The sequence below is a fragment of the Vulpes lagopus genome, chromosome 7 (assembly GCF_018345385.1).
Source record: "Vulpes lagopus strain Blue_001 chromosome 7, ASM1834538v1, whole genome shotgun sequence".
Classification (NCBI taxonomy): domain Eukaryota; kingdom Metazoa; phylum Chordata; class Mammalia; order Carnivora; family Canidae; genus Vulpes; species Vulpes lagopus.
In genome coordinates, this window is record NC_054830.1 from 104917342 (window position 1) to 104929816 (window position 12475).

A 12475-nucleotide genomic window follows, 5' to 3' on the forward strand; every position below is an offset into this window, starting at 1 on the left:
CTAAAGTCAATGAATGGAGACTAATTATCGAGCCCGGCTTCCCTATCAAACCGTCTCCCATCGCGGTGGAGCGACGCGGCCCCTCGCCCGCAGCTGCGCGGCCCCCGACCTCGGGCCGAGCGCAGGCAGGATCGCCCGGGTCTGCGCACCCGCCCGGGAGCCAGCGGGGAGGGGCGCCGAGCGCCGCGGGGCTGGGCCGCGAGCCGGGCTCCGCCGCGGGCCTGAGGGGGGCGGGGCAGGGCAGGGCACGCCCCGCCCCGCCCCGCCCCTCCGACCCCTCCATTGGCCGCGCCTCCCTGGCCCCATCCCACCGCCCGCCCGCAGGGCAGCGCTTAAAGTGTGGGAGCAGGTGCCGCCCGAGCAGCCAGAACTTTGCGCGCGTGTCCCGGCGGGGCGCTGCCCGCGCGTCTGTCCCGCTGGTCGCCCGCCCCGAAGGGGCTCCAGGCCGAGGGCAGCCGCCCCCGAGGACGCGGACCCGCAGCGGCCGAGAGCGCGGTGACCCGCGCGGGCCGGGGCCGGGGCCGGGGCCGGGGCCGGGGCCGGTGGCCGCGACCATGCAGACGTGCGCCAGGGCCTGGGGGCTGCGCGTGGGCTGCGGGGTCCGGGGCGGGGGCGGCCGCCGCCTGGCTGCGGGGGCCGGTCCGCGCTGGGGGCCGCGGGCCCGAGACAGCAGCGGCCGCGGCGGGGGCAGCAGCGGGGCTGGGGACTCGCGTCTCCTCGAGCGCCTCCTGCCCCGACACGACCACTTCGCTCGGAGGCACATCGGCCCTGGGGACAAAGACCAGAGGGAGATGCTACAGGCCCTGGGGCTGGCGGTAAGGACCCCGCGCGGCCCGGTTCCTGCGGGCGCGGCCTCCCGGCCGGCGGGAGCTGCGGGCGCGGCGCGGCGCGTGGGGCCCGCGCTCGGGGCTGGGGCCCTGCGTGGACGCGAGCCCGCGAGTTCGGTGCCCGCGCCCCCGCCTGCTCTCACCCGTTTACTTTCTCCGTCCGCTCTTCGCGCCCCAGAACCTTGTTTTTCAAGCCGGCTCGCCCTCCTGATGGACCCTCACTTTGCACAAGGAGGACCTCCTGGTGTAGCCGATTCTCTCCGGTTGCTGAAATCCAGCCTGGAGTGGTCGAATCACTAACCCAGCTCATTTGCTTTCCTCCAAGTGATCTCTGGCTTGCTTAGACTTCTTTTCTTTTTAAAGGAAACCCTAATTAGGCGATTTAAATGAGGTTCCCACAAGCCTTAGTCGGTGCAAAAACGCAGAAGTGACTCTTTTAACTCAGAAGCACTTTCCTCGTGCGTTAGTGTCCATGGGTTTGTGTTTAATTTTAGAGCATCGACGAATTGATTGAGAAGACGGTCCCGGCCAGCATCCGCCTGAAGAGACCCTTAAAAATGGAAGACCCCGTTTGTAAGTTGCCGGGAGGGTTCCCTTGGAATTCGCTTGCTCCGGCCTATTTGTCTTACGTGGTTTCTGAAAATCCAACTCCGGGTTACGATTGCCCAGGACTGGGAATACGTTTATTAAAATAAAACAGCGGCGTGTACCTCAAGGGGCGGGAGAGGATGGAATGCATAGTTCGTGGAGCAGGCAGGTCTGTAGCCCACGGTGGAGTCCGAGCCTCACCTTCGGAGGTTCTTATCCAGGGGCCAGCAAACTTCCCCGCAGAGGCGGTGCGCAAAGGTGTGTGCTGGAGTCCCCGCTTCCCCGGCGCCCATCCCAGGCCACGGGTCTCACATCCTTTGGGTTGAGAGGTGTCCTCACTTCTGTTCAAGTCAGGATACCCTGAAGGGAAAAGGGAATTGCCTGTGATTATACAACTGCGGAAATGACAAAAATGGGAGGAGATGCAGACGTGTGGTCTCCCAGCCCAAGGTTCTTTATAGGACGACAGCTTCAGATTTCTTTATCTTTTTAAAAAGGTTTTATTTATTTAATTGACACACAGAGAGAGAGAGAGAGAATAAACAGGGCAGCTGCAGGCAGAGGGAGAGGGTCATGCAGGCTCCTTGCTCAGCAAGAAGCTCCATGCGAGGCTCCATCCCGGGACTCTGTATTCATTACCCGAGCCCAAGGCAGACACTTAACCTGAGCCACCCAGGCACCCCTTCAAATCGTTTTTTTATCTCACATGCAATTTTTTCATTATTTATATCTAGTGTAAGGCAGCAGTACTCTTGAAGTTCAAGTGATTTTTATAAAGAAACGTGCAAATAAGATCCGTGCTTGGTTAAAAAAGCTTAGCTTATTTACAGAATTAGAATTTTGTTTTACATTTAAATATTTTTGATAGTCTGAAGACTGACTTTCAGAGCTATTTTAATGTGAGCACTTGACTTCCAGGGGCTTAGGCAAGAATCTACATGTCAAAGGCTCAGTCAGGCAGAGCTGAAGAGCAGTCTCTAAACCGGAAAGAATTCTCTTGGGAGGTTATCTGGTTTTGAATCATAGAGGCACTGTCTTTTCTTTTTGGAGTCAGGTGAAGAGAAGGGACTTTGTTTTAGGTTTTAGGAAAAAAAGAATAGATAGATGGCAAACTTTAATTTTTTTTTAAAGATTTTATTTACTTGAGAGAGCAGGAGAGTGAGTGCACATGCATGAGAGGGAGGTGAGAGAGCAGCAGACTCTTCTCTGAGTACAGACTAGGGGTTTGATCCCACGAACCTGAGATCAAGATCTGAGCAGAGTTCCGACGCTTAACCCACTGAGCCACCGACCTGCCCCTCAACTTGTTTACTTTAAAACAAAATAACGTTTGCGGCACTTGAGTGGCTCAGTGGGTTAAGCGTTGGACTCTTGATTTCTGCTCAGTATATGATCTCAGGGTGGTGAGATGGAGCTAATGAGATTGACCCCATGTCAGGCTCCCATGCTGAGTATGGAGCGTGTTTAAGATTTTCCTGCTCCTTCTGCCCCACCTCCTTCCCCCAAATAATAAAGTAGACAACTTGAGGTATGAAGCCAGTCTAGCTCCAGCTGGCTAGTGCAACTCAAGCTATGATGAGGACTGTATGCCTGGTTGGTTTCAAATCTGAACTATTTTTCCTGATGGCAGGGACCTTGCCTTTAGAAGAAAAGCTGCACATTTTGTTCATTTGAACTGATTGAGACCTAGGGATAGCTGGAAGCCTTACCTATTTCAAATTTCAGGAAATCATATTCCTGATTTTGCTGGATGTTTAAAAAGTAAAGAGTTGTATATGTGCATATATACATTAAAAAATATATATATTTATTTATGTATTTCTAAAGGGGAAGGGCAGATGGAGAGGGAGGGAGAAACTCAAGCAGATTCCCCATCACAGGGCTTGATCTCACAACCCTGGGACCACAACCTGAGTGGAAATCAAGAGTTGGTCACTTAAAACGACAGTGCTACCTAGAGACCCCATGAATTGTATATTTTTAAAGCAAGTCTTAGGTAATGCCTTTCTGAGATTTTCAAAGTCAGAAAATATTTAGGTCAGCCCCTTTTTTACAGTAAACTCTAAGATGTTCTTTAAGAGCATTAGAGCCTAGGAATCCTGTCAAAGTTGTCTATCTAAAAGAAAGTTCAGCTAGTAATTTCCAGCTGAATAATGTGAACATCTGGGGATTCCATTTCTCCTCCCTTTTCTCGGTGGAAGCAGGCTCCTGATAAGAAATTTGTAACTTACCTGTAAACCTTAACCCAATGGCTTCTGTGAGATTTGGGGCTGGTTCCATCTGGTTATTCTGAGGTGACTCAAAGAAATATTGTATTGTAGTCAGGAGGCTCCCCCACCCCCAGCCCTGCTACTTCCTTGCCTGGAAGGAACACAAAGCTGGCTTCTTAGAAGAGTGAGCTCTGGTTGGAGGCCGACACAGACTGCATCAGAAAGGCATCAAAGTTTTATTCTGATGTGTGCGTATGTCGTAGCTAATGAATGTTCCACATGGGGAGAGCAAATTGGTCCATGGAATTTCCAGAAGTAGCAATTCCTTTTAATAGTGGAGCAGCAGGGGGGGATCCCTGGGTGGCTCAGCGGTTTAGCGCCTGCCTTTGGCCCAGGGCATGATCCTGGAGTCCTGAGACTAGTCTCAGGTCAGGCTCCCGGCATGGAGCCTGCTTCTCCCTCCTCCTGTGTCTCTGCCTCCCTCTCTCTCTCAATCTGTGTCTATCATAAATAAAAAAATTTAAAAAAAAAAATAGTGGAGCAGTATTATCCAAATGGTTTAATGTTGAATGCCTGTGTTCTATTGTAGTCGGAGAGGTATTCTTGACCCAATATGTGTTCACTGTATATACAGGAAACTAGGAAGAGCTAGTTATGAGTCTTAAATGCCCTCATTGCTGAATAAAAAGAAGACAGAGCTGTAGGCACCATGGAGATACTTGGGTTGTTCTTAAACATACTAATGTCAAACATTTATGAAGTGCTTACCATGTACTGGGCACTTTAAAAAGTGCTTTTCATGGGTTAATTTTGTCCTTAGTACAACCCTAGGAGATAAGTACCATTATCTGTTTTAAAGCTAAGGATACCATGGCATATGGAGGATATGTCATAACTGGTAGTGGAGACAATTCTCCCAGTTCCGGTCCACCCTCCCAACTACTAGCCTAAGCCACAGTCTTCATTGTTTACAGATATGCACAAATCTAATCATACAAGGCTCCCCCCTGCCATTTGCCAACTGCTCTGTTGGCAAATGTGGTGGCATATTGAGAGCGCAATTGTGGGAACACTCAGGGCACTACCAAGGAGAGGCAAGGGGTGACAGGTGCAGGACTCGGGGTGGGTATTGAAGGATGAATAGTGATGCTCTGCTGAACAAGGCTGGGGCGGGGGGAGGCTGCTGCAGGCAGAGGGACCATCATGTACAGGGCAACAGTGGCTTGAGAGAATCAAGGAAGTACAGTTGATTCATCTGTCCTGAGGATGCTCCCCTTGCCTTAGACATTTAAGTGCCTTGAAAGAATATCTTGATTATCAGTTGTTCTCAGTAAATCGTGCTTCAAAGAAACAAGGAAAGCTACTCAATTCAAACCTGTTCAAGTGAGTCCACCATCCCTCACCCACATTCACACATAAAGAGAAAAAGAATGGAAAGGATATATGTCAATGGGAGGATTCATTTTCCTGGGTGGGCCATGATGGTTGATTTTAGCCTTCTTTTTATTACATTGCTTTTTCTAGATTTTCTACAATATAACTATAACTATATATTTTGTAATTACTATCAAACTTAAAAGTACTTAATGAACCAAGCCAATCACTTTTAGCTATGGTATATGCTTTTCAAGTGAAGTCATCTCAAGGTAACCAGACTGTATTAGCTCATAACTTCACAGAAGCTGCAGGATTTAACGTTTACTAAAAATTGCACTTGCTTGTGAGAATGCTTAGGAAGAGAAAGGAGAACCTAACCCCTCTAATGTTCACATTATTCAACCAGAACCAAGCAGCTGAACTGTCGTCGCAATGAGATTTTGATAGACTTGTGGGAAGTTAATGTTCTAAGCCACATCGTTAAGAGTGGTATTTAATAAATGTTAATGGAGGGGTGTTGTATAATGCAGGTGGTGACTGTCACGTAAGTGTGATTGGGCACTGACCTCCAGGACACCTAAACAGAACAGCTGTTTACCAGGCAGTGAATGTTAGGTGTCTTTCAGAGGGATGATACCAATCATCAGGTTTTGCCTGTAGAATCCTGAGTTTGTGACAAGGCTCTCCCTTGGCCTATTCCTGATCAAATTCCCAGCTTATGTGAATTCTTTCATCTTTAGGATAATACCAATGGATTTTCCTTATATTTCTGGTGGAAATAAATACAGGCTAACCAAATGAAAAAAGCAAAGGCTATTTATTCTGAACTTGTTATATCAAGGGAGTCAAACTTTTGTTTTGGCAGAGGAATGGGAAAGGCTTATAGTGAAATAAAGGAAAGGCTTCAGGTATGTCCATGTTAGGGGCTATTGGCATGTAGAAGATGTAAGGGAGCAAGTAGAAACAGGGGAACCTGTGTGGTTTGGTTAAGGATGCATATTTGGCTTTGTATGGTTGGTTCTACATTGGAAGCCAAGACTAAATTTCAGGAAGCTGTCAGTTATTAATCAAGTCCTAGCCAATAGTTTTGGGCCAATTATTACATACGTTAATGTGCAGTTTGCTGGGTTGTCACCAAAGATAGCAATTTGGCTTTCTGCAGGTCTAATGTATAGTAAGCTGGCTTCTGGTGGTGTTTGTTTCAGAAAAGGTGTTGGTTTTTGGAGTAGGTTGCTGCAGGTTGTGGGTAAAAGTTATGTGGTGATATATGGTCTATCCATTGTCTGTACATTCAGTCTCAATAGAATCTGTCTGGTCCTTAAATTTTTGACATTAATTATTGTTAGGCAGACAGCTGCTGATCTGAGTGATACTTTGGACAATTGGTCTATTGCCTAAATTGCTAAATGTTCATTGGTCATCCTAGTATGTGCAAAGCAAACGTGACAAAAACGTGAATACATTGTTAGTATCTTCAAGAAGCTTACATCTTACCTTAATATAAATTATGCTAGAAAGTTAAAAAAGTCCCAGGTGCCATGAGAAGAACTATTAATAAAATACTGTGAGTGCTCAGAAATGTGAAGTTTGATAGAGAAATAGCATTTCTGAAACAACTTGAAGAGCAAAATGCAATATCTTTCCAGACTGTTTTTGGTGTATATATGTGTTATATAAGGAAAATGCAAAGAAATAAAGGCAATATCTTCACTGAGAACAAAGGCAAATGCAACATGGCAAGCACAATCAGGGAAGTATATTAATATCATTGCAGTCTCATTAATGGAATGTTATCAGAATACGTATGTATGTTCCAGTTCCAACACCACTAAGTAATTCTTCAACTGGGTGTTCTACAAATTTAATGCAATCTGACACTATCTACCTGGAGATAGCATCAGATCCTTTAGGTTAAGGGCTTGGTTCCAGGAAATTGTTCTTCCTTTAGATGCCAATCCCAAGTCTACCTGTGCTTCTGACCAATAAGCTATATTTTGGACGTTACCACAACCCCCTCCTTGAGTTTGATTATTTTGCTAGAGGAGCTCACAGAACTCAGATCAATATATTTGATCCATATATTTATCAGTTTTGTTTTTTAAAGATTTTATTTATTCATGAGAGACACACAGAGAGAGAAGCAGAGACTCAGGCAGAGGGAGAGGGTCATGCAGGCTCCTTGCTCAGCAAGAAGCTCCATGCGAGGCTCCATCCCGGGACTCTGTATTCATTACCCGAGCCCAAGGCAGACACTTAACCTGAGCCACCCAGGCACCCCTTCAAATCGTTTTTTTTATCTCACATGCAATTTTTTCATTATTTATATCTAGTGTAAGGCAGCAGTACTCTTGAAGTTCAAGTGATTTTTATAAAGAAACGTGCAAATAAGATCCGTGCTTGGTTAAAAAAGCTTAGCTTATTTACAGAATTAGAATTTTGTTTTACATTTAAATATTTTTGATAGTCTGAAGACTGACTTTCAGAGCTATTTTAATGTGAGCACTTGACTTCCAGGGGCTTAGGCAAGAATCTACATGTCAAAGGCTCAGTCAGGCAGAGCTGAAGAGCAGTCTCTAAACCGGAAAGAATTCTCTTGGGAGGTTATCTGGTTTTGAATCATAGAGGCACTGTCTTTTCTTTTTGGAGTCAGGTGAAGAGAAGGGACTTTGTTTTAGGTTTTAGGAAAAAAAGAATAGATAGATGGCAAACTTTAATTTTTTTTTAAAGATTTTATTTACTTGAGAGAGCAGGAGAGTGAGTGCACATGCATGAGAGGGAGGTGAGAGAGCAGCAGACTCTTCTCTGAGTACAGACTAGGGGTTTGATCCCACGAACCTGAGATCAAGATCTGAGCAGAGTTCCGACGCTTAACCCACTGAGCCACCGACCTGCCCCTCAACTTGTTTACTTTAAAACAAAATAACGTTTGCGGCACTTGAGTGGCTCAGTGGGTTAAGCGTTGGACTCTTGATTTCTGCTCAGTATATGATCTCAGGGTGGTGAGATGGAGCTAATGAGATTGACCCCATGTCAGGCTCCCATGCTGAGTATGGAGCGTGTTTAAGATTTTCCTGCTCCTTCTGCCCCACCTCCTTCCCCCAAATAATAAAGTAGACAACTTGAGGTATGAAGCCAGTCTAGCTCCAGCTGGCTAGTGCAACTCAAGCTATGATGAGGACTGTATGCCTGGTTGGTTTCAAATCTGAACTATTTTTCCTGATGGCAGGGACCTTGCCTTTAGAAGAAAAGCTGCACATTTTGTTCATTTGAACTGATTGAGACCTAGGGATAGCTGGAAGCCTTACCTATTTCAAATTTCAGGAAATCATATTCCTGATTTTGCTGGATGTTTAAAAAGTAAAGAGTTGTATATGTGCATATATACATTAAAAAATATATATATTTATTTATGTATTTCTAAAGGGGAAGGGCAGATGGAGAGGGAGGGAGAAACTCAAGCAGATTCCCCATCACAGGGCTTGATCTCACAACCCTGGGACCACAACCTGAGTGGAAATCAAGAGTTGGTCACTTAAAACGACAGTGCTACCTAGAGACCCCATGAATTGTATATTTTTAAAGCAAGTCTTAGGTAATGCCTTTCTGAGATTTTCAAAGTCAGAAAATATTTAGGTCAGCCCCTTTTTTACAGTAAACTCTAAGATGTTCTTTAAGAGCATTAGAGCCTAGGAATCCTGTCAAAGTTGTCTATCTAAAAGAAAGTTCAGCTAGTAATTTCCAGCTGAATAATGTGAACATCTGGGGATTCCATTTCTCCTCCCTTTTCTCGGTGGAAGCAGGCTCCTGATAAGAAATTTGTAACTTACCTGTAAACCTTAACCCAATGGCTTCTGTGAGATTTGGGGCTGGTTCCATCTGGTTATTCTGAGGTGACTCAAAGAAATATTGTATTGTAGTCAGGAGGCTCCCCCACCCCCAGCCCTGCTACTTCCTTGCCTGGAAGGAACACAAAGCTGGCTTCTTAGAAGAGTGAGCTCTGGTTGGAGGCCGACACAGACTGCATCAGAAAGGCATCAAAGTTTTATTCTGATGTGTGCGTATGTCGTAGCTAATGAATGTTCCACATGGGGAGAGCAAATTGGTCCATGGAATTTCCAGAAGTAGCAATTCCTTTTAATAGTGGAGCAGCAGGGGGGGATCCCTGGGTGGCTCAGCGGTTTAGCGCCTGCCTTTGGCCCAGGGCATGATCCTGGAGTCCTGAGACTAGTCTCAGGTCAGGCTCCCGGCATGGAGCCTGCTTCTCCCTCCTCCTGTGTCTCTGCCTCCCTCTCTCTCTCAATCTGTGTCTATCATAAATAAAAAAATTTAAAAAAAAAAATAGTGGAGCAGTATTATCCAAATGGTTTAATGTTGAATGCCTGTGTTCTATTGTAGTCGGAGAGGTATTCTTGACCCAATATGTGTTCACTGTATATACAGGAAACTAGGAAGAGCTAGTTATGAGTCTTAAATGCCCTCATTGCTGAATAAAAAGAAGACAGAGCTGTAGGCACCATGGAGATACTTGGGTTGTTCTTAAACATACTAATGTCAAACATTTATGAAGTGCTTACCATGTACTGGGCACTTTAAAAAGTGCTTTTCATGGGTTAATTTTGTCCTTAGTACAACCCTAGGAGATAAGTACCATTATCTGTTTTAAAGCTAAGGATACCATGGCATATGGAGGATATGTCATAACTGGTAGTGGAGACAATTCTCCCAGTTCCGGTCCACCCTCCCAACTACTAGCCTAAGCCACAGTCTTCATTGTTTACAGATATGCACAAATCTAATCATACAAGGCTCCCCCCTGCCATTTGCCAACTGCTCTGTTGGCAAATGTGGTGGCATATTGAGAGCGCAATTGTGGGAACACTCAGGGCACTACCAAGGAGAGGCAAGGGGTGACAGGTGCAGGACTCGGGGTGGGTATTGAAGGATGAATAGTGATGCTCTGCTGAACAAGGCTGGGGCGGGGGGAGGCTGCTGCAGGCAGAGGGACCATCATGTACAGGGCAACAGTGGCTTGAGAGAATCAAGGAAGTACAGTTGATTCATCTGTCCTGAGGATGCTCCCCTTGCCTTAGACATTTAAGTGCCTTGAAAGAATATCTTGATTATCAGTTGTTCTCAGTAAATCGTGCTTCAAAGAAACAAGGAAAGCTACTCAATTCAAACCTGTTCAAGTGAGTCCACCATCCCTCACCCACATTCACACATAAAGAGAAAAAGAATGGAAAGGATATATGTCAATGGGAGGATTCATTTTCCTGGGTGGGCCATGATGGTTGATTTTAGCCTTCTTTTTATTACATTGCTTTTTCTAGATTTTCTACAATATAACTATAACTATATATTTTGTAATTACTATCAAACTTAAAAGTACTTAATGAACCAAGCCAATCACTTTTAGCTATGGTATATGCTTTTCAAGTGAAGTCATCTCAAGGTAACCAGACTGTATTAGCTCATAACTTCACAGAAGCTGCAGGATTTAACGTTTACTAAAAATTGCACTTGCTTGTGAGAATGCTTAGGAAGAGAAAGGAGAACCTAACCCCTCTAATGTTCACATTATTCAACCAGAACCAAGCAGCTGAACTGTCGTCGCAATGAGATTTTGATAGACTTGTGGGAAGTTAATGTTCTAAGCCACATCGTTAAGAGTGGTATTTAATAAATGTTAATGGAGGGGTGTTGTATAATGCAGGTGGTGACTGTCACGTAAGTGTGATTGGGCACTGACCTCCAGGACACCTAAACAGAACAGCTGTTTACCAGGCAGTGAATGTTAGGTGTCTTTCAGAGGGATGATACCAATCATCAGGTTTTGCCTGTAGAATCCTGAGTTTGTGACAAGGCTCTCCCTTGGCCTATTCCTGATCAAATTCCCAGCTTATGTGAATTCTTTCATCTTTAGGATAATACCAATGGATTTTCCTTATATTTCTGGTGGAAATAAATACAGGCTAACCAAATGAAAAAAGCAAAGGCTATTTATTCTGAACTTGTTATATCAAGGGAGTCAAACTTTTGTTTTGGCAGAGGAATGGGAAAGGCTTATAGTGAAATAAAGGAAAGGCTTCAGGTATGTCCATGTTAGGGGCTATTGGCATGTAGAAGATGTAAGGGAGCAAGTAGAAACAGGGGAACCTGTGTGGTTTGGTTAAGGATGCATATTTGGCTTTGTATGGTTGGTTCTACATTGGAAGCCAAGACTAAATTTCAGGAAGCTGTCAGTTATTAATCAAGTCCTAGCCAATAGTTTTGGGCCAATTATTACATACGTTAATGTGCAGTTTGCTGGGTTGTCACCAAAGATAGCAATTTGGCTTTCTGCAGGTCTAATGTATAGTAAGCTGGCTTCTGGTGGTGTTTGTTTCAGAAAAGGTGTTGGTTTTTGGAGTAGGTTGCTGCAGGTTGTGGGTAAAAGTTATGTGGTGATATATGGTCTATCCATTGTCTGTACATTCAGTCTCAATAGAATCTGTCTGGTCCTTAAATTTTTGACATTAATTATTGTTAGGCAGACAGCTGCTGATCTGAGTGATACTTTGGACAATTGGTCTATTGCCTAAATTGCTAAATGTTCATTGGTCATCCTAGTATGTGCAAAGCAAACGTGACAAAAACGTGAATACATTGTTAGTATCTTCAAGAAGCTTACATCTTACCTTAATATAAATTATGCTAGAAAGTTAAAAAAGTCCCAGGTGCCATGAGAAGAACTATTAATAAAATACTGTGAGTGCTCAGAAATGTGAAGTTTGATAGAGAAATAGCATTTCTGAAACAACTTGAAGAGCAAAATGCAATATCTTTCCAGACTGTTTTTGGTGTATATATGTGTTATATAAGGAAAATGCAAAGAAATAAAGGCAATATCTTCACTGAGAACAAAGGCAAATGCAACATGGCAAGCACAATCAGGGAAGTATATTAATATCATTGCAGTCTCATTAATGGAATGTTATCAGAATACGTATGTATGTTCCAGTTCCAACACCACTAAGTAATTCTTCAACTGGGTGTTCTACAAATTTAATGCAATCTGACACTATCTACCTGGAGATAGCATCAGATCCTTTAGGTTAAGGGCTTGGTTCCAGGAAATTGTTCTTCCTTTAGATGCCAATCCCAAGTCTACCTGTGCTTCTGACCAATAAGCTATATTTTGGACGTTACCACAACCCCCTCCTTGAGTTTGATTATTTTGCTAGAGGAGCTCACAGAACTCAGATCAATATATTTGATCCATATATTTATCAGTTTTGTTTTTTAAAGATTTTATTTATTCATGAGAGACACACAGAGAGAGAAGCAGAGACTCAGGCAGAGGGAGAAGTGGGCTCCATGCAGGGAGCCTGACGTGGGACTCGGACCCCGGGTCTCCAGTATCACACCCCGGGGCTGAAGGCAGGCGCCAAACCACTGCAGCCACTGGGGCTGCCCTATCAGTTTGTTTTAAAG

General features: G+C 44.8%; 1 protein-coding gene across 1 annotated transcript in view; it reads left to right on the forward strand.

Annotated features, from left to right (window-relative positions):
* Positions 1-352: 352 nt before the first annotated feature.
* The window catches only part of GLDC (glycine decarboxylase), a 94916-nt gene continuing 82793 nt past the window's right edge, over positions 353-12475 (forward strand). Inside the window, exons 1-2 of the mRNA XM_041762122.1 lie at positions 353-815; positions 1322-1400. Of these exons, the coding sequence (XP_041618056.1) occupies positions 555-815; positions 1322-1400 (340 nt within the window). The 5' untranslated portion in view covers positions 353-554. The remainder of the gene's footprint in view (positions 816-1321; positions 1401-12475) is intronic.